Source organism: Bos grunniens, chromosome 5, assembly GCF_055505025.1.
Source record: "Bos grunniens cultivar Pamir isolate PY7600 chromosome 5, Bosgru_T2T1.0, whole genome shotgun sequence".
Classification (NCBI taxonomy): Eukaryota; Metazoa; Chordata; class Mammalia; order Artiodactyla; family Bovidae; genus Bos; species Bos grunniens.
This window is the reverse complement of record NC_141169.1, coordinates 74,376,471-74,399,369: the sequence shown is the minus strand read 5'-3', so window position 1 is coordinate 74,399,369 and position 22,899 is coordinate 74,376,471. Positions and strand designations below refer to the sequence as shown.

General features: G+C 46.6%; 1 protein-coding gene across 1 annotated transcript; it reads right to left on the bottom strand.

Moving 5' to 3' along the window:
- Positions 1–7,705: 7,705 nt before the first annotated feature.
- Positions 7,706–21,705, bottom strand: ISX (intestine specific homeobox). The gene is made up of 5 exons (XM_086403652.1): positions 21,513–21,705; positions 11,663–11,814; positions 9,270–9,386; positions 8,151–8,258; positions 7,706–8,032 (listed from the first exon to the last, which is right to left on the bottom strand). The coding sequence occupies exons 1-5, from the start codon at positions 21,703–21,705 to the stop codon at positions 7,706–7,708; spliced, it is 897 nt and encodes a 298-aa protein (XP_086259778.1).
- Positions 21,706–22,899: the final 1,194 nt, after the last annotated feature.

Sequence of the window (22,899 nt, the reverse complement as noted above, 5' to 3'; positions counted from 1 at the left end):
ATGTAGCAGAAGTGACAAGTGAATTCTCAGGCCAAGCCTCAAGAGCCCTTGCACACTCTGCTTTTGTGCTTTTGGAATCCTGTGGCTATTCCACTAGGAAGCCTCCTGTGACCCAGTAACCCTGTGACCTCAGCTATGCATGCATGCATGATAAGTCACTTCAGTCGTGTCCAACTCTTTGTTAACTTATGGACTATGGGCTACCAGGCTCCTCTGTCCATGGGGATTCTCCAGGCAAGAATACTGGAGTGGGTGGCCGTGCCCTATGCCAACAGCCTGCCAAACCCAGGCCAGTCTGTGAGTGAGGCTACTTGAGATCCCTCAGCAGCCACCAACTGACCAGCTGACCACAGACACCTGATGAAGCCCAGCCAAGATCAGCCAAGTTAGCCCCGGACAGACCAAGGGCCTGGTCAATCCTGGGTTGTGAGCCAAAGACGTCATTACTTCAAGCATTGATGTTTTGGTGAGATTTGTTATGGAGCAACTAATGTGTGCAGAAAGCATCACATTTTGATGGTGTTTATTTATCAGGCTATTTTGATATTTTTCTCACTCAAATGAGACCATAATATTGCACTGAAACGTGTCTTTTCCATTTAATGATGTGTCTAATGACAATTTCCCATGAGGTATATTTCAGTCTCTCATTATTTTTAACAGTTGGGTGAATATGCTATAATTAATTGGCTCAACCAGTGTCTTATTTTCGTGGTTTCCAGAGGTATCTGTCACAAAGCCTTGGTGAACATTCTTGTAGACCATATTTATTTGTTGTTGTTCAGTTGCTAAGTCATGTCAGACTCTTAAGACTCCATGGACTGCAGCGCACCAGGCTCCCCTGTCCTTCTCTGTCTCCTGGAGTTTGCTTAAATCCACATCCGTTGAATCAGTGATGCTATCTAACCATCTCATCCTCTGCTGCCTGCTTCTCCTTTTGCCTTTGATCTTTCCCAGCCTCAAAGTCTTTTCAACCGAGTTGGCTCTTTGCACCAGGTGACCAAAGCACTAGAGCCTCAGTATTTTTATCTATGTGAATTTATCAAATGAATTCTTACAAAAAATTTACTGAGTCAAAGATATGTACATTTAGGATGTTAGTAGTTGTCAAGTTACCATCCAAAATAATTTACCAATTCATACTTCATTATATATAAGGGTGACTTTCATCAAGCCTTCACGAACACTTTGAAATATTTGCCAGCCTGAAAGGTAAAAAAAATGTATTTTATTACTGTTTTACTTACATTTTAAAATGATGGATGATGTTGAGACTACATTCATATGTTTAGTATCTATTTGTATGTTTTTTTCTGTGAATCTTTTATTTCTGCTCTTTGCCCATTCTCTGTGGCTTGTTCAGGCTTTTGAAAAATTGAACCAAAAAAGGTCAATGAACATTAAAGAAGTGTTACTGTATTTCTGGGCTTCCCAGGTAGCGCTAGTGGTAAATAACCCACCTGCCAATGCAGGAGACTTCAGAGACAGGGGTTCGATCCCTGGGTTGGGAAGATCCCCTGAAGGAGGGCATGGCAACTCACTCCAGTATTCTTGCCTGGAACATCCCATGGACAGAGGAGCCTGGCGGGTCACGAAGAGTTGGATAAGATTGAAGTTAGCATGCACTGTATTTCTAAACACTTTCTATATGTGGACTTTTAAGTTTGAGTTCTAGAGGAGTTTTTTTCTTTGTTTAAAGTTTTCTTTTTTTTTTTTTTTTTTGATGTGGACTAATTTTAAAGCCTTTGCTGAATTAGTTACAATACTGATTCTGTTTTATGTTTTGGCTTTTTTGGCCAGGAAGCATGTGGGATCTTAGCTCCCCAGTCAGGGATCAAGTCTGCACCCCTTGCATTGGAAGGCAAAGTCCTAACCCGTGGACCACCAGGGAAGTCCTTAGAGGAATTCGAAAGGCAATAAATAATCATTTCCTAGCTTCACAGTGTTTTACAAGTACAAAAAACTTCCTATATGATCTAATATAATCTCACAGCTAACTTCTGAGGCAGGTCCTGATATACTCAGAGAGATTAAGCAACTTCAGGTCAGGAAAAACTGTGAAAGACTTTGAAATGGGCATTAGGTTGCTTTGTCTAGCACACTCGTAGAATTTCAGGCCATTCCATCCTTTGTGAGCTATTTTTCCACTCATTAAATTGATAAAAAGTTAGTACTAATGCAAATGATTCTTGTCCATAGAAATGAAAATGAATTGTGTCCTGTTGAGATGCTATTGATTACTTCCATATGACCATTGAACCTTTTGGTCTCTATTTGTAATGCATTTCAGCATTCCTGATTGCCTCTGCTCCATGTCTGTTCTTTGAGTTCTCCTTTGAACTGTTCTGATGTGTTACTTGTTCCCCATTAATTAGTGAGTTAGATAAAGTGAGTTAGCACTTGTTCATTTTATATTTATATGATCTTACTGAAACAGGCTGTCTAGTCAAGGCTATGGTTTTTCCAGTAGTCGTGTATGGATGTGAGAGTTGGACTATAAAGAAAGCTGAGCACTGAAGAATTGATGCTTTTGAACTGTGGTGTTGGAGAGGACTCTTGAGAGTCCCTTCGACAGCAAGGAGATTCAACCAGTCCATCCTAAAGGAAATCAGTCCTGAATGTTCATTGTACAGGCTGATGTTGAAGCTGAAACTCCAATATTTTGGCCACCTAATGCGAAGAACTGACTCATTTGAAAAGACCCTGATGTGGGGAAAGATTGAAGGCAGGAAGAGAAGGGGATGGCAGAGGATGAGATGGTTGGATGGCATCACCAACTAAATGGATATGAGTTTGAGTAAACTTCGGGGGTTGGTGATGGACAGGGAGGCCTGGCATGCTGCAGTCCATGGGTTCACAAAGAGTCAGACACGACTGAGTGAACTGAACTGAACTGAAACAGGAGGGAAGAGGGGCAGGGCAGAACCTTTAAACGAATGACATAGCTCTTGAAGATACGAGACAGAATTGGTTAGAACTAACAAGGTCCAAGGTAGTTGAAGATTCGACTTCCAGTAGAACTTGAGACTCATTATATGCTCATTGTGGTGGCTCAGACAGTAAAGAATCTGCCTGCAATGAGGGAGACCAGTGTTCGATCTCTGGGTTGGGAGGATTCCCTGGAGAAGGGAATGGCAACCCACCCCAGTATTCTTGGCTAGAGAATTCCATGGACAGAGGAGCCTGGTGGGCTACAGTCCATGGTGTCACAAAGAGTCAGACATAACTGAGCGACTAACACACACACACACACACACACACACACAATACATTAACACAGGTTGAATGACACACCTAGCAGAGCCATGACAGTTCCAAGGCCTACCATAAAAGGTCAAAAAGTGGGCAGTGGCCCAATTCCTGGAAATCCCTTTTCCTGCTTGAAAATGTGGGAGACCCGCATTTGATCCCTGGGTCGGGAAGATCCTCTGGAAAAGGGAATGTCAACCCACTCCACGATTCTTGCCTGGAGAATTCCATGGACAGAGGAACCGGGTGGGACTACAGTTCATGGGATTGTAAAAAGTCGGACATGACTGAGCTACTAACACTTTCACTTTTCTCCAAAATAGTTGGAATAATCCTCCCACTCACTAGCCTATGAAATGACCCAGCCCATTAAGCTGTGTGTGCTCAGTCGCTTCAGTCATGTTAGAGTCTTTGTGACCCTAGTACTCTAGTAGGTTGCTGTCAGGTGAGTATAATCTCCTTGGTTCTATTTCATCTAAACACAAATTTGAAGCGATGGATATTAAAGCCCTCGGTGTGTCACAGACCATGTTATAGCTCTCAGTTCTTGAACAGACTGTGTTATAGCTCTCAGATCAGTGTTACAGATTCATGTTACAGCTCAGTTTTATTTAGAAAATAGCAGGAAAATACATCCTTGAGGTGTGAGGGCATGCCGACCCAAAGACGTGAAGAGAAGAAAGAGCCCTGGCCCTTTGGCTCCTCTTTTTATGTTTTTTCCTCCCCCGTGGGCCTTCCCTATGTAAATTGGGCTAGCCAGGAGTGCTGTTTGTTCTACCTGATGTCCTCACTCTGGTCCTTGGACCTTCCTTTGACCTTCCTTTGTTCTATTTTCTCAGGCTTTTCCCTTCCTTGTCTTTTAGCCACTGCCATTTTGGACTCCTGTATTCCTATTCTAACTACCTAACAGTTGCCAAGCCACTCTCCAGGGGATCTTCCTGACCCAGGAAACTAACCAGCATCTCTTACGTCTCAGGCAGTTTACCACTACCACCACCTGGGAAGCCCTCCTCCCCCCCTTCCACCATTAAGACTAACCACCCCATATTTTGGGGTCTCTTGCCTTCTTAGGTGACCCACACTCTGTCTGTAGAGTGTGTTTCTCCCAGGGCCAGTCTCACCTTTTGAGATGGACTGCATTCTGTCTGCAGAGTGTGTGTCTCTCTAAATAAATCCACTTCTTACCTATCACTTTGCCTCTCACTGCATTCTTTCTGTGCTGAGACATAAAGAACTTGAGATTCAATAAGTCCTGAGACCAGGTATGTGCTTTCAATTAAAAGAGAATGAGTTCAAGTCTCAATCTGAAATATGAGGTTTCAGTACCTTTAAAAAAATGACCCTTTCATTTCTCTCATGCCTCTAGTCCACACAGCTAGAAAAGGATCCTATTGGGTCTGACTCAGATATGTGTAACAGGAAATCTTTATTGTTATTGTTGTTAGCTGAAACCTCTTTGAAAAGCTGATGAAAACAATGAATGTTTTGCCTGGGAAAAATAAACACACACACACAATCTTGCTTACTGTTTTCAGAGTTCCTTGACTTCCTGCAAACTGGTTTAAGAACTCCTGGGATAGTCTGGGATGAATATAGCTGGTCAAGATCAGAAGTTGAAGGAGATAGAAGGGAGAGTTGGTACAATGACTTTTTTCTTAATACCTGTGCTTACCACCTACCACAATGTATTATTTTATTTGGACTTCCCTCGTGACTCAGTGGTAAAGAATACCCTGACACTGCAGGAGACACAAGAGACAGGAGTTTGATCCCTGTGTTGGGAAGATCCCCTGGAGTAGGAAATGGCAACCGACTCTAGGATTCTTGCCTGGAGAATCCTATGGACAGAGGAGCCTAGCAGGCTGCAGTCTGTGGGGTTGCAAAGAGTTGGATACAGCTGAGCATGCACACTCTCCTCTTTCACTTTCATCGATAGGCTCTTTAGTTCTTCTTCACTTTCTGCCATAAGGGTGGTGTCATCTGCATATCTGAGGTTACTGATAGTTCTCCCAGCAATCTTGATTCCAGCTTGTACTTCTTCCAGCCCAGCGTTTCTCATGATGTACTCTGCATATAATTTAAATAAGCAGGGTGACATGGGAAATAGATGGGCAAACAGTGGAAACAGTGTCAGACTTTATTTTTTGGGGCTCCAAAATCACTGCAGATGGTGATCGCAGCCATAAAATTAAAAGACGCTTACTCCTTGGAAGGAAAGTTATGATCAACCTAGACAGCATATTAAAAAGCAGAGACATTACTTTGCCAACAAAGGTCCATCTAGTCAAGGCTATGGTTTTTCCAGCGGTCATGTATGGATGTGAGACTTGGACTGTGAAGAAAGCTGAGCGCCAAAGAATTGATGCTTTTGCACTGTGGTGTTGGAGAAGACTCTTGAGAGTCCCTTGGACTGCAAGGAGATCCAACCAGTCCATTCTAAAGGAAACCAGTCCTGGGTGTTCATTGGGAGGCCTGATGCTAAAGCTGAAACTCCAGTACTTTGGCCACCTCATGCAAAGAGTTGACTCATTGGAAAAGACCCTGATGTTGGGAAAGATTGAGGGCAGGAGGAGAAGGGGACGACAGAGAATGAGATGGTTGGATGGTATCACTGACTCAATGGACATGAGTTTGAGTAGACTCCGGGAGTTGGTGATGGAGAGGGAGGCCTGGTGTGCTGCAGTTCATGGGGTCGCAAAGAGTCGGACACGACTGAGTGACTGAACTGAGTATGCACATGCACATGCTTATGAACTCATGTAATAGAGAAACCGTCAGAGACAAGAAACTTGCTCTCCAAGGAACACATAGGGAATGTGTTTCTCTCTTTCTCTCTCTTTTTTTTTCATTTGGTTGCACCAGGTCTTAGCTGCGGCACGCAGGATCTTTGATCTTCGTTGGCAGCATGAGGGATCTTTAGTTGTGGCGTGTGAAATCTAGTTCCTGACTAGGGATTGAACCCAGTCCCCATGAATTGGGAGCTTGGAGTCTTAGCCACTAGACCACCAGGGAAGTCCTGGTAATGTGTCTCTTGCCCAAATTTTCACAGCTGGTAAGAGTGCTAAAGTGATTCATTTGCCCCACAGATATAAGGTAAAGAGAAGAAAATAGTTCTTGGGGGAAAAGGAACACCTAGAGTGGAAGAGGTGGCCCCCTAAAACCAACATTCACATCTGTACTGAAGCTGAGGCATTCTGGTCACCTGAACCCCTTATGCTTGGAGGGAGGATATGTGCCTAGGAAAGGGGATGGAGCCTGGGATGGTTAATTTTGTGTGTCAACATGATTGGCCCGCAGGGTAACTAGATATTCAGCTTCACATTATTCTGGGTATGTCTGTGAAGGTGTTCCTGGATGAGATGAACACTGTGATCAGTAGACTGAGTAAAGCAGATGGCCCTCCCCCTCCAATCCATTGAGGGCTGAATAGAACAAAACTGTGGGGGAAGGAAGAATTTGCTCTCTCTGCCTGATTGTCTTTGAGCTGGGACATGGAGCTTCTGCCTTCAGTCTCACACTGAAGCCGATACCCTCTGCTCTCCTGGGTCTCCATTTTCAATTGGCCAACTGCTGCTCATGGGACTTTTCAGCTTCCATAACTGTGAAAGCTAATTCCTTATATTAAAAAAAATCAATTTCTCTTTCTCCTTCTCTCCCTCTTCCTTAGGCTTTTCAGCATAGAGTGAGGCTGGCTTTCTAACTGGACCCCTTGCAAGGTCCTGGGAAGATGAACTGTGACAAGAGCTTACTATCTTTCCCTTCCTCCAAACTAGAAATGACAACATCCCTCCATAGCTCGGCAGAATAACCAAAGACACTAAATTCTGTTTAAAGTTTTAAAGAAATGTTTCTGTATTTCTCTTCCTCTTTAGAACATTCATATCAATGCCGAACAGAATGTGTTAGTCGTGGGCCTCTTGCAAGGTCATTGAGCGAATGTTCTGCCTGCAGGGGAAGGTCAGCATTACCCTTTTGGTCATCCTGCACTGAGTTCTTGTGGGTAGAGCCTCAGTTGTTCACGCCAACATCCAGTTCCATTTATGAAGCACTCAGTAGGTACTTAATAAGTGTCTTATGAGTGAATGAACAAACAACCTGTCCTTGGCCTTCTCTGTGCTTCTGTTCTCATCATGGTTCATCTCACCAAGGTAAGGGCCAGAAGGGTGCTCAGGAGTCATCTTGTGCAACTGCCTGTGTTACAGATGAAGTCCAGAGGGGCGAGCGACTGACTGGAGGTCACACAACCACATAAAGGAAGCACAGGGGCAAGAGTGCAACCTCTTCCTTCCAGGGCTCATCCTGAGACCTCATATAGCGTCTGTTGTCTGAAGCAGGAGGGCCACATTGGCCAGGAGAGAGGAGAGCTTCCTTTACCGGTCACCTTGCTGCTGAATCTGAAGCAACCTGCTGAAGGACATGCTCAGGGTGGCTTCCTGAACTGTGGGTCATCTCTGAATCATGAGATTGACTCCCCCAGAGACCTGGTCACTTTCCCACCACCTGTTTTCACCTGGAGAGGAGAGAGGCTCCACTCAGGAGAGGATGTCCAGTCTGTGTTATGGAGGTGGTACAGATGCTGCCTCCTCTGGGGTGCGGAGGTGGGAACAAAGCAGAATGTAGGAATGCAGGTCTGCTGGATGATGAGAGGGCCCGGCAGAGGCTGTGTCTCCCATGGGTGGCATGGGAGGAGGGCAATCTGGGTGGGGAGCCAGGCTTGAGCTCGTGGACAGCACCTGGTGAGAGGAAGCAGCCTGGGCTGTGCAGGGGGTGGCAGCATGGGGCCCTGTCAGAAGGAAAGGCCAGGAGAGAGGTCAGCTTTAAGTTTTACTCCACACTGTCCCTCGACTTTCCAGCCTTTCCCAGTGACTCTCTGGCAGCTTGGGGTGGATAGGGAGACCAACCTGGGAAGAAGTGCTTGCCCAGGGGGGCCAGGAAATCTGGTCCTCATTCCAGCATTTACAGCAACTGTTTGTCTCGGAAAAGTCACTTTGCTTCTCAGAGTCCAGTTTCTGCATCAGCAAAAATGGATAAATTAAAAATCCTGCCTCATAGAGTCATTGTGGGTTTGTACAAATTGTTAACCACAGGACTGTCTATTTTGTGCACTGCTGTCTCACCTCTGTTCAGTTCAGTTGCTCAGTCATGTCCGACTCTTTGTGACCCCATGGACTGCACCAACTCCCAGAGTTTACTCAAACTCATGTCCATTGAGTTTGTGATGCCATCCAACCATCTCATCCTCTGTAGTCCCCTTCTCCTTCCACCTTCAATCTTTCCCCACATCAGGGTATTTTCAAATGAGTCAGTTCCTCGCATCAGGTGGCCAAAATATTGGAGTTTCAGCTTCAACATCAGTCCTTCCAGTGAATGTTCAGGACTGGATCTGAATCCAGGACTAGCATCTGGTACACACTCCAAATTTGTTGACTCGATGAATGTTTAATTTTTAGCGACCACTTCCTGTGTGGCAGACATTCTTCAAGACTTGGTCATTTCATCCTCATCAAATCTATGACTGTCCTCTGAGGGGCACAATGACTCTTCCAGGTCACATACTGCTTAGGGCAGAGCTGCGATTCGAATCTCGGTCTTGGCAGCCTGACTCCGGAGCCAATGGGCTCCATTCCCACACAACGCCCTTTACTCTGTGACCCTGCTCCATAAACTAGGATGTTTTACACAAGTAATACAAGTCAGTCCCTGGAAGAGGGAGAGGACTGTGATGGTCATTCAGTGGATGAGGACACGGGGACAGAGGCAGAGACTTCTAGCAGATTTCCCAGGCATCCATGCCCACTCTTTTTCTAAAAAAATTTCCAGTGTTTACAGGGGAGTTTGAGTAAGCTCCGGGAGTTCGTGATGGACAGGGAAGCCTGGCGTATTGCAGTCCATGGGGTCGCAAAGAGCTGGACTCTACTGTTTGACTGAACTGAACTAAACTGAACAGTGAACAGAGCCCCCGAGGTGTTCCAATCTGGATAAGATGGTCCCAGACAGTGACCCCGCCCCCAGCCACTCACGGCCACGTCCGGGTTTGTGGATGGGACCAAGCCGGCCTCACTCGGCAGTTGCAAAGCCCCAAGGCTGTTTGTCTTCTCCTGCTTCCGCCACTTGGCTCGCTGATTCTGGAACCAGATCTGAGATGAAGGTGAGAGAGGATGGAGATAAGCAAAGGGGCTTTTCTCCATCCAGTTCCTCTCCTTAAAATACATGATGACTGCACCTTCCAAGGGACCATCCCTTTACAGTTTGTAAAGGTCAACGGCAGCCACGATTTCTTTGGATCTGATCTGCCTTGGGAGAGAGGATCCGAGGTCACAACCTTCCATGCCTACAGGGGCTGGGGGGCTCATAGGAGGGAGTGTGAACCAGCAGGGTGCCTTACAACTGGGAGTGGTGGGGTCCGCGGGGTGAACAGAGGCTGAAGGGGGCAGCGTCTCAGCCTCAGCCAATAGCCACCATGTGGAAATTTGAGGCCAGCGCTGCAGCTTCATCCAACTTCTAAGGCAGAAATCTTGATTTTTTTGTGAAAGCTCTGAGATTTAAAAACCATGCAGATCAGTGAAAACCCATCCATGGGCTCTTGCCTGCTGGTGGGCCACCTGTTTGCAACCCCAGTGGGCCCTCTGGTATCCACTGTTGAGGGTTGCCTGTATTCATGGGCACCCTGACTGTGACACATGGCCATTTGTACTTGATCATTCTGCTGAGACAGCTGCTGAATTCTGGGCTTTACACTAGATGTAGATGCTACCCACCTAGTTGGTGACTGATTTCAAATGGGAAGTAAAAGGGGAGAAGTCCACACAGGGGTGGGCCTTGACCAGACGATAAGTAGGCTTGGGTGAAATGAAGGGTGGAATATTGATGTGGACCCTGGTGAAGATTTTGAATTTAATAAGTCCATTGTATATTTCAAGAAAGTATTGAAATATAATTGATTTACAATGTTGTGTTAGTTTCAGACGTACAGCAAAGTGATTCAGTTTTATGTATACTTACAAATATATGTATTCCTTTTTAACATTCTCTTCTGTTATAGGTTATTACAAGATATTGAAAGGTGGAGAGGAGAAGAGATAAAGTAGGAGATTGGGATTAACATATACACACTATTGTATATAAAATAGATAGCAAAGACCTACTGTATATCACAGGGAACTCTGCTCAGTACTCTGTGATAACCTTATATGGGATAAGAATCTGAAAAAGAATAGGTCCATGTTGATGTATGGCAAAACCAATACAATATTGTAAACTGAAAAAAAAATAATAATAAAAAAAATAAAAAAAGAATAGATCTATGTAATGTGTAACTAAATCACTTTGTTGTATACCTGAAACTAACACAACATTATAAATCAAATATACCCTAATATAAAATAAAAATTGTATTCTTGTTTTTCAAAGATTTTTTTATTCATTAAAAATTAAGTTATAAAAAAAGATGTTGAGTATAGTTCCCCCATCATATTTGTTAAAAAAAATGCAGAGTGATTTAGAAAACTGTTTTAGAGAGAGTGAAAATATGTAACAATTGGTTTTGGATTTGCTAGAGCAATACTTGCAGAACTGGGGATGTGCAAAGAGAGTTGGACATACCACTGGTGAGGGACTACTGTATATCTAACCACAGAGGAAGCCTAGACACTCAGGTGGGGGGAAGAAATGACAGATTACAGATTAGGTCTCTGACCATGGAGGGTCTTTGCCACTTCTCTGTGCTGCTGCCAAAGTGATACCTATGAGTTCCAAGTCAGAGATTGGCAGAGTTAACCTCAGGTTAACTCTGGCTTCCCACCTGTTTTTGTACAGCCCTTGTGCTACGTATGGTTTACACATTTTTAAGTGGTTGGGAAAAAGAATCTAAATTTGGTGACATGCAAATGACACAAAATTCAAATTTTAGTGCTCATCAGTAACATTTATTGGAACATGCTCATTTGTTTGTATGTTGTAAACTATAGCTATTTTTGTGCTACAAGGGCAGAACTGAATAGTTATGACAGTGACCATATGGCCTCACAAAGCCTAACATAATTAGCACCTTGTCCGTTACAGAAGAAGTCTGTTGAGCCCTAGTCTAGATTGTCAAGACCTATTTTGAGGCTGCGTGGTGAATAATGCTTTGAAACTACAGGAAAGTGGAGAAGAAGGGAGTGGAGCAGATGCCAATGGCAATCATCATAAAACCCCCTCCACATCTATTCTCCAAGGAGAGAAAGCATCTATCTTATAACTATGGTGACCTCATTTCCTGGAAAATGATATTTGGACAAAATAACTGTATTCATGGGATAAAGCCAATGGAAAATTTCAGATGGGGCAGTCCCAGAGGGTGCAGGATACCTGGGGTCTCACCCATGCCTCCAAGGGCATTGAGGAGGGGGGTTGAGGGTGGGGATGGTTGTACCTGCACACGTGCTTCCGGGAGGTTGATCCTGGCTGCCAGCTGGTTGCGGACGTGGATGTCAGGATAGTGAGTGAAGTGGAAGATCTTCTCCAGCTCCTGCAGCTGCTCTGTGGTGAAGGTGGTTCGGAGCCTCCGCTTACCCTTCTTCCCCTCTGGAGGGAGGAGGGTCCAAGCTAGGTTAGTGACCTTCGTCTCAGTGAAGCTTTTGTGCTGCCTTGTTGTACCCATTAAACCAATGTTGCCACTACTTGGCCTCTGGCTTCTTAGGCTTGGACTTTTACAATGTTCTCTCTCCTAGAAACCCTCCCCCTAGGTTGACTCCCTCTATCCATTCTGGACAGTGTGGCCAAAATGACCTTCTAGAAACTTCTTTGATCGTCCTTTCTGCTGCTCAGATGCCTTCAAGCAAATTTCCCTTGTCTGTAACAAGGAATGGCAAACCACAGCCTGGGGGTCACATCCGGCCCACTGTCTGTTTTTAGAAATAAAGTTTTATTGAAACACAGCCTGACACATGGGTTTATGTATTGTCTATGGCTGTTTTTGTGCTATAATGGCAGAGTTGTGTTGCTGAAACAGAGACTGCAAAATCTAAAATAATTACCATCTAGTCCTTTACAGAAAAACCTCAGCAGTCAGCCCCTGACAGCCTGTTTCCAGCCACCTGTCCAGTCTCAGGCCCACTCAGGGATGCTACATCATAGGTGGGACCTAGTGCAAGAGGAGAAAAAAAGCTTTTTCCTTTCTTCCACAGTCTCCATCTCAACAGTCATAGTGATCTTTCACTTGCTACTTAAGGCCCTTCTCCCTCAGGCACAAGAATACTAACACACACACGATGGGGGTGGCAGAGGTCACTGGATTGAGGGGGTATGGGGAAACGGGACTGAGAAGCAGCCCATCTCAGGAAGCAAGGAGGTGGTGAGAGGGGCACTGAGCATGAGTTGAGGCTCCAGGACCCTGGTCCTTGCTTGGGCCATATTTTATTTACTCTCTGGGCCCCAGTATCCCGATTTGTAGAATGGAGGAGTGGAGAGGGGTTGAATGATCAAATCACAAAGGCCAAATCCACCCTGGCACTCTGCAGTTCTCTTTCTCTTCAGGTGGAGGCTTGAAGGACCTGGCCTCAGCCTTGCCTGGGGCCCAGTTGGCTGGGCAAAAGGTAGATGGATGAAGGAGAGATTTCTGCTGAGGATAACACTTCTGGCTGAGTTACTCCTGCATTTCTAAGAATTGACAAGTGCCTTCCATAGTCTGCCCTTTTTTTTAAATCTCTGATTTTATTTAATCTATTTTTTATTGGAGTATAATTGCTTTACAATGTTATGTTAGTTTCTGTTGTACAACAAAGTGAATCAGCTCTGTTGTTGTTCAGTTGCTATGATGTGTCTGACTCATTGCGCCTGCATGGACTGCAGCACATGAGGTTTCTCTGTCCTCCACTATCTCCGGGAGTTTGCTCAGATTCTTGCCCATTAAGTTGGTGATGCTATCTAACCATCCCATTCTCTGCCACCTCCTTCTCCTTTTGCCTTCATTCTTTCCCAGCATCAGGGTCTTTTCCAGTGAGTCAGCTCTTCACATCGAGTGGCCAAATCATTGGAGAAATAGCTATATGTATACATATTTCCCCTTCCCTCTTAAACTTCTACCATCTCACCCCTCTAGGTCATCACAGTGCAGTGAGCTGAGCTCCCTGTGCTATACTGCAGGTTTCTACAAGCTATCTGTTTTATACATGGTAGTGTACTGATGTCTGGGGAAGGAAATAGCAAGCCAGTCCAGTATTCTTGCCTGTAAAGCACAGAGGAGCCTGGGGGGCTACAGTCTATGGGATCACAAGAGTTGGACACAACTTAGAGACTAAACCACCAGTGTACTTATGTCAGTGCTATTCTCCCAATTCAGTTCACTCTCTCCACCCCACTGTGTCCATATGTTTGTTCCCTATGTCTGTGTCCCTATTCGTGCCCTGCAAATAGGTTCATCTGTACCACTTTTCTAGATACCATACACACACACACACATTAATACATGATATTTGTTTTTCCCTTTCTGACTTACTTCATTCTCTATGACAGACTCTAGGTCCAGCCACTCTACCCATTGAGCCACTTGTCTCACCCCTCCCAACTACCCCTCATTGTTATTAGTCCATTTTTTTTATCCTCTCAAAGTAATTTTATTCATTTTCCTGACTCTTGGAAGCTTCTTGGGGGTTGTGGACAGTGAGATTTCAAACATATTTACCCCTTGGAGGAAGCTGTTGGATTGTGAACCAGCTGATATGATCTGATCTCTTACCTTTTCTATCTCCCTTTCCCTCCTCAAGTCCACTGTACTTTTTAATTAAAAAAAGAGAGATTTATTCTATATTTAGAGCTGGTGGTGCATTTAAGTTGGTAGAGCCAAACCCAACTAGAATTGGTGTAGACAGAAATGGAAGGTATGAATCCATTGCCGAGACTGTACTGAATGTCTTTTGTGCTAGGCACAGAGGGCCTGTCTGCAGGAGTACAAAAATGAACAAGCTGTGCTGACAGTGTCTCATTCATTCATTCACAAGGTCAATGTTTTAGACAATTGTAATGATACAGTGCAGTTTTATAGAAAATTGCCAAAAAATTCACAGAATGGAAGATTTCAGGTTGGATGGGCAAACAGAGGTTCAGGATAACATGCATCTGGGATTCTTCTAAGAATATAGAACTTTGGAATAGAGGATACTGAACCAAAAAGGTATGGTGTAGAGCTGGAATACCGGAAAGTAAGCAACATGGAGAACAGAGGATTAGAAACAGACTGTAAATTATAACAAAAATAGGGTCTTCCTTAGTGTTCTAGTGACTAAGACTTTGTGCTCCCAATATAGGGGGCTGGGTTCGGCCCCTGGTCAGGGAACTAGATCCCACATGCTCCAACTAAGAAGTCAGAATGCTAAGTAAATACATATTTTAAAAAGTTATTAAGAAATTAGCAAAAATAAACCATCTCTTGCTTTTTCCCCAGAAGGAAACTTAGGCAAACAAGTGTCCATGACTAAGTATAGACTCCTTAATAAAATAATTATCTCCAGTTTCCATTTGTGTAACTAGGGAAGCAGCTAACAAGACAAATACAGCTTCCCCTTATTTCCTAGAGGATCAGAAGGACATAACCTGGAGATAAGGTTGTAAGAAAAGGATCTGAGCCCTCCTCAGCAAAATAATGTGATTGTTGACTTTGCGGAGACGGGCTGCCTGTCAGTTATGAGCCAGTTAGAAAAATATTTATTCTCATTAACTTTGAACTAAACATCCTCAGGATAAATGTTTATTCTTGAGAGATGATGATCTCTCAATCATGGTGACAGGCTGTATATGTGTGTGTCCAACAGATGTAGTGACTTCTCCTGTAAAGAAAGAGGGTTGTCTAAAATATACATGGTTGGCGAGATGGAGGCTGAGCCCCACGTGGACCAGCCTGAAGCATTCAAGGGCCAAAGCCCTTCTCCCAAGACTGAGCATGGGTTCTTGGGGTGTCAGTAGTCAACACTGGTTATCTCTATACAACCCTTCTTGGGATGTTATTTGAAACTGCTGCTGCTGCTAAGTCACTTCAGTCGTGTCCGACTCTGTGCGACCCCATAGACAGCAGCCCACCAGGCTCCCCCGTCCCTGGGATTCTCCAGGCAAGAACACTGGAATGGGTTGCCGTTTCCTTCTTCAATGCAGGAAAGTGAAAGGTGAAAGTGAAGTCGCTCAGTCGTGTCTGACTCTGTGCGACCCCATGGGCTGCAGCCCACCAGGCTCCTCTGTCCATGGGACTTTCCAGGCAAGAGTACTGGAGTGGGGTGCCATAGCCTTCTCTGTATTTGAAACAGATGGGGGAGGGGGTCCCAGTGAGTGGGGGTCCCTGAAATATGACTAGTGACACCCAACCAGAAGAGCAGTTTTGGGAGACAGATAGACTTGAACCTGACATCAGGGAAATAAGGATAGGATCAAGGCTGGACCTTATTAGAAATTCAACTCTTTAGATCTGCATTGTTCATATGGTACCCACTATCTGCCTATGGCTATTTAAATCAAATCAAATCAAATAAAAAATATAGTTCTTTAGCCACACTAGTTATAGGTCAACCACATGTGGCTAGTGGCTACCATATTGGAGAGCATAGATAGAAAACATTTCCATCATCAGAGAAAGTTCTATTGGATGGGGCTCCCTTATAGGTTTTCCCATTGGTTTCTGGAAAAAGTCATATCCTGGGCCTCACTTTAAGTTTCTCCTTGTGTTGCACTTTCCTCTGATTGCCACATATCTCTAGGAAAATGGGTATCCATTGGTCATAGAGCCGAATTTGATGGTGTTGGGAAAACTGGAATTACAGGAAAAGTAAGAGAAAGGGAAGGCTGGCCCACACCCATCTCATTGCTGGTGCCTGGAGAAAAGGATGACCAGTGGAGAGGATGTTGCCCTGGAGCTCCAGGCAGTAACTCAGAGCAGAGTGACCTGCTTGTGGTCCACAGGGAAGCAGGGATGGGGAAGAGCAGAAGCTGAGTGGTTGGCTCAGGAAGGGTGAAGGCTGACACTTCAGTTTTCCCATCAAATGCTAGAGCTGCTTTAGGAAAGGAGGGAGGGGAGCCAGCAAGCCTGATGCTTGGGTTATAGACCATAGTAGGTGGTAAGAGAGAGGAAGCTGGTGAGGGCAGGAAGAACAGCATAAACGAATTATGGAAAAGAGAAGAAGGCAGAACACAGGACACTGAACAAACATAGTATTTTGGAACCAGAAGGAACCTCATTAAACAGGAAGCTGGAAGAACCAGTTCATGGGTGGAATGCCCATCACACAGGATGATTCTTAATTGTGGAAAAGGGCTGGGAGTTTCCAGCCCTGGGTCAGAGAAGACAATGCGGGTGTGGAACCCCATTCAAGGACACTCAGGGGAGGGTGGGAAGAGGGGAGATGAAGGAGGCAGGGAACTGCCACCTCTCTCAAGTTGCTCCTCTCAGGTTATTAATTGCTTGAGCTGTGATCACACTTCACTGGGTCTTCAAAGAGACTGAGTCAGCAGAACTTAATTAAACCTGAGCCGTTTAGCACATTGATCATAAGAAATACACAATTTACACAGGTGATTAGGCCACCTAATTATAAACTGATGTTTCTTTGTGCTTGGCTCCCTCCCTTGATTGCTCCTTCTCTGCGGTCTGCTAATTGGCCTTGGCCGCTCAGCTAGAGGCCCCAGGGGCTTTGCAGCTGGGCTAAGACTCCTGAAATGAGCCTTGTCCTTGTCATCCTAAAGCAGCGGTTGGAAGAAGATCCAGGCTCCCACACCCATGGAAGTGAGGACTGGGGAGAAAGCAGATGACACTGTTAAAGGGGAGAGTGAAAAGCCTTGAATGCCAAGCCAAGGAGGGTGCCTTGCATGCTGCAGGCACAGGCAATCGTAGAAGTCCAGGACCACTATGGGGGGAAAAGGCTGGTATATTCTGCCCTGGGAGGTGCCTCTCTGCAAGCCACCTGTCCTGTCTAGAAGGTGTCCTCAGCCTGCTGGAGGGCTCCAAAGGGAGCCTGCCCTTGTTCCTTTCCATTTTATACTTGTGACAAAGCAGGGGACCAGACATGACACCAGCTAGTAACACTGGGGGAGGTTCCCTGATGTGACCTGGAAAGAGCCACAGAACTTGTTTCTATTCAATGGGAGAGCTCATGTTTAGTTTTCCTTCCTGCCAAGGACTGAGGAGGAAGTCAGCTAATGCTTATGTCTGTGAAAATACACACAGAAGGCCAACCTAAATGCAAACCTGCAGAGTGCCCAGATTAGAGGTAGCCGAAGTCCTTGGTCTTGTAAGAGGGAGAAGAGCCACTTCTAGCCAAAAAAATGATGACCAACTACCACCTTACAAGGCATATGTGCTTAGTCACTCAGTCGTGTCCATGATCCTATGGTCTTTGTGACCCCATGGACTATAGCCTGCCAGGCTCCTCTGTCCATGGGGATTCTCCAGGCAAGAATACTGGAGTGGGTTGCCATGCCCCGATCCAGGGGTTGGGATCGAACTCAGGTCTCCCGCATTGCAGGTGGATTCTTTACCATCTGAGCCACCAGGAAAGCTCCACTACAAGGCATATCTGGGGAAGTAAACACTCTGTAGGAACACAGTAGGGATTTAAAAACTGAAAAAGGAAACTTTGAGAGTTCTACATATGGAGACCAAAAATGATCTATGAAGACTTATAAAAACCCATCATCCGAGCATGGAACAGTGTGAGAGAAGAAGAGGAACAGCAAGAAGATGGCCCCTGAGTCAGGGCTTCCTCTCCTAGGGCCCAGAGCAGAGCAGAAGGTCCACTGTCTTTAGTCCTAGGCAGCGTCGGTGGGGAGGAGAGGATGAGGAAGGAGGGAAGGGGGAAAGAGAGAAGAAAGGGGAAGGGGACAAGGAAGGCGGGGGAATGAGGAAAATGAGGGGGATGAAGAAGTGAGGAAAGATGGAGCGGATTGAATTGTCTTCCCCTCAGGAAGAAACATCTCAGTTCTAACACCTGGTACCTGTGAAGGTGACCTTATATGGAGATAAGGTCTTTGCAGGTACGATTAGGCCAAGGATCTTGAGATGCGACTCTCCTGGATTTAGGGTAGGTTCTATGTCCAATGACATGTGTCCTGATGAGATAAAGGAGAGGGGGATACCACATAGAGCCTGAGGTCAAGGCCAAATGACGATGGAGTCAGAGTGTGGGATGATGTGTCTACAGGCACATCATGGATTGTTGGCAGCCATGAGGAGCTGGGACAGTGGGACAAAGGCACTGAGTAGGCTTTCCCTTGGGGCCTCTGGAAAGAATTAACCCTACCAACACCTTGGTTTTGGACTTCTGGTTCTGAAACTCTAAGATGATAAGTTTCTGTTGTTTTAAGCCATTCAGTTTGTGGTAATTGGCACAGCAGCTAAAGGAAGCTCATGTAGATGGAGGGGATGAGGGAAGGAAGAGGAAAGGGAGGAAGAAGGGGAAAGAGCGAGGGTTTGTTTTTTTTAATTTATTTTAATTTGAGGCTAATTACTTTACAATATTGTATTGGTTTTGCCATACATTGACATGAGTCTGCCACGGGTATACATGTGTTCCCCATCCTGAACCCCCCTCCCACCTCCCACCCCATGAGGGTTTTAAAGGGCAAAGTTTGGAGACATAAAAGGGCTTGAAAGACTGGAAGTGAGAGAGATGCTCCATGTGCCTGGAGGGTGAGGGCAGGCAGGCCATGATGGGGGATGAATCTGGGGACCCGCAGGGCTGGTCTGTGAAGGACTTTGAATGTCATGCCAATAGCTTTAGGGGTTGATCAACTACAGCCTGAGGCCAGACCTGGCATTCTGCCCATACTGTAAATAAAATTTTATTGGAACATAAACATACCCATTCATTTACACCTTGTCTGCTTTTTAGCTAGGACAGTTGTTGTGTAGCCGCTCAGTCATGTCCGACTCTTTTGTGACCCCCACGGACTGTAGCCTGCCAGGCTCCTCTGACCAAGGGATTCTCCAGGTAAGAATATTGGAGGGCGTTGCCATTTTCTTCTTCAGGGATCTTCCCTACCCAGGGATCAAACTCACATCTCTCATATCTCCTGTATTGGCAGGCAGGTTCTTTACCACTAGCACCACCTGGGAAGCCCTAAATAAATGCATATATATTAAAAGAAAACCTCATATCATGACCATAAATGGGTAACTGGTATCATGCATCATAAATAGAAGGTTAGTGTAGAAATCATTACAGGACTATTGACATAAATAATCTTTGTCTTCCTCACCTTCAAAGTCATTTTGAAAACCTCCAGGGGGACCCTCATGAGTCTCTTTAGAAACATTGAATTCCTGAGACTTCCCTGGCTGTCCAGTGGCTAGGACTCTGTGCTTCCACTGTAAGGGGCATGGGTTTGATCCCTGGTTGGGTAAGTAGGATCCTTAATGCTATGTGGCGTGGCCAAAAAAGTAGACACGCTGAATTCCAGCCTAGCAGGGAGATGGATGGATTTTAGCCACGTTCAGAAATAATCTAGAGTGGATGATCTCAGGCAACTGGGGTTCAATTCTAATGTGACCTACTCGTGTGGTTTTTGCAGGTGATTTATCTTCTCTTCTTGGTTTCACCAGCTCTAAGCTGGGGCTCACAACTGTGACAAATGGATGGAAACAATGGCCATCACATTGCTGTGAGAGCCCAGTCCAATCTTATGACTGCTGTTTTCCCAAGCACTTACAGGGTGTCTCCTCTGGGTCTAGCTGACCTGGAACATGCCAGCAGCTTCAGCGGAGGTTTAGCATGACTGGCCTCCTTTTTGTCAACAGCCAGTGTTGGGCTAGGGGAAGGGAAACTGCTCTGGGAAAGGAAATAAGATCTCTCTCTCTCTTCCTCTGCAGCAGAGAGGATGGGCATAGATTTTACGTAGCTGCAGCAAGAGACACTCAGGTCAGACCCTCAGTAGAATGGTTCCTGTGAATGCTCATTGCTCATTCAATTCACTGGAAGGTATTAATGAACTTCTGACAATTAAGCTGGGACCCTTTCCTATTGAAAAGGTCAGCTACTAGGAAACCCACTAGCTCTCTGGGGACACATGACCCCCCACCCCCTGCAGACTCTTTCCCTTGGCTCACTACCAGTGAGCACCAACCCCCTCTTAGGAGACTCTACCTGGGGGAGGGAGTGGGGCTCCGTGTTTGGGAGGAGAAGGCATCATGGCTTCCCTGAGTTTCTTTCCCTTGGATTGCTGTTGTTTAGTCACCCAGTCACGTCCGACTCTTTGTGACCCCATAGACTGTAGTCCGCCAGGCTCCTCTGCCCATGAGATTTCACAGGCAAGAATATTGGAGTGGGTTGCCATTTCCTCCTACAGGGGATCTTACTGACCCAGGGATCAAACAAGCATCTCCTGCATTGGCAGGCGTATTATTTACCACTGAGCTGCCAGGGAAGCCTTTCCTTGGATTAAAGCTTTAGAAAGGAGAGAGGACCAGGACACTCTTGTGGACACTCCAGGCTCATCGCCGGTCAGACTCCAGTGGACCCCCAAGACATCACTAGCTTCATTTTCTCCTTCACTCAGCTGTCTCACTGGAGATGAAGCTGAGGCCAGAGTGGAAACGGGCAGGCCGGGGGAGAGCTGAGACTGACCGCGGTTGCCTGAATCCTAGGAACATGTATGTTCCCTCCTCTGTCCCCTCCTCAAGCTGGCCCTCAAGGAGGGGCCTGGGATCTGGTCATTGTTATTTGGGGGTAAATCCTGGGGAGGTCACTGGCCTAGGGTGTGATCAGGGTGGGCAGATTTGGGGCAGAGCTTCAGCCACTAGAGGCCGTGCAGGCCGAACTCTGCTTATGAAGGGAAAGAACACGACAGCCTAAGCAGGTGTTCGGGCAGCTGGGTCTCGGGTCCTCTGCTCTGCTGCTGTGTGACCTGGGGGCACCACCCGCCTCTTCTCTTTCACAGATGAGTTTCTCATCAGTCAAGTTTATGATAATTATACTTTTCTGCTCAAGTTAGAGACATGCACAGCCTCCAGGATGGTGCCGACCACAGAATAAATAAATGGTCACCGGCATTCTCAGCTACGGCCTGGTTATAGGAACAAGCCCCAGATCCCTGCGTCCTGCAGTGAACTGGGCCTTGGTGACTGAATTAGAACAGCTCCATTTCTGGGCTAGGTAGAAAGGTATTTAAGGCTACTGGCCCAGTACCCGACATCTCTCTGAATTTTGGAGTCTTCTCTTCTGTTGATACAGAGCAGCTTTTTCTCTGCCTGAGCCCAGCTGGGGCTTGCAGACCCAGGAGTGGGTAAGAATTGGCAAGAAGACACTTACCTTTGGGCTGGTCCTGTTGGGGTCTCTCTGGCCCGAAATCTGCAGCTGTTGCCTGCCTGGTGCCCTGTCCACTTGCCCCTTCCGGCTTGACCACATCACTCCTCTCAGCTGGCCTCTTTAAGATGTCCTCAATGGAGAAGGACAGGCCCCGCTTCTTTGGGGCCTCATAGCACCCCAAGCTCTTCCTCTCCATCTCCCGTGGAGATCAGAGCCTGCCTTGGCACCCTCTGTGGGCAGCTGCGAGGGGGCAGAGGGGCCAATGCCCGTGGAGGGAGGGGTCCTTGCTTTCCTGAAACTCCTGGACAAGAGGGTGAGCAGAGGTGAACAGAGATTCTCACGTTGGATTATCCAGCACGGTTATGTCTCCATGGGTACATCTGTGGGTCACCTCAAAACACCTTGGGATCAAGGATGCTGGTCCCATTGGGAAAGCTGGAAGGGGCTGTGCCTGTGCCCATGGGCTTAGAGCCCTCGTTGACTCAACATCAAAGGAATCGCCATTGCTAAACTGAATTCAGTCCTACTGTGATGGGTCTTTTCCGAGGTGGTCACTTTCACAGTCCACAGCCTAGGCCAGGGACCCTGAAGTCATGGCCAGTCGGGAACAGGAAAAAAGAGCTGGAAGGAAAAGGGAGGCTGCCCCCAGAGGAGATCTGGAGGCAAAGTGTGCACCTTTACCCTTTCTCTGTTGTGTGGCTCTTTCCTGCTGGCTCCGGCCAGACCTCTGGAAGCAGGTGTTCGGGCGGCTGGGCGCCGGAGTGCCACCAGCTAGCCCCAGGTGGCCAACCCAGCCCTGGGCCACACTGCAGCTTGGGGGGTGCTCCCAGAAATCCTCCTAGATTCCTCTGGCTTCTGCTGCTCCCAGATTCCAGAACAGGCCTTCCTCCCAGAGCACCTGCAGGTGGAGGCTTCTGAAGAGGGTCGCGAGGTCACCGCCAGGCTGGCTCTCTGTGCCGGGGCTGGGCTGAACGCTGGTATCTGAACCTCTCCTGGTGTCTCTGGTCCAGCCAGCACTTTCTTCTGCTCTCTCCCTGACTTCACTGCACAAGCCTCTCGGTAGGCTCTTTCCTGGCTCCTTTCCCTTCCTTTGGGGGTCCTTTCTGTCCCCCTCTTGTTTGCACACCTCTTACCTGCCTCCTGGGTCCTCACTGAGGGGACCCTTTCCCTCTGTCTAGTAAACTGTTGACTGCAAACTGATAGGATCAACCCGTTCTTGCCAGGAGTTCTGTTCCCAATTACTGTGTAACCAGGGAGGAGGGGGCAGTAAAACGGCTGATAAGAGAAGAAACTTTCCACCCTCCTTGTGGCGGGAGCTGGGGGAGACGGGTAGGAGGTGGAGGGAGACTTAAGGATGGGGCTTGGGGGTCCCAGAGAGGTGCGGTGTTGG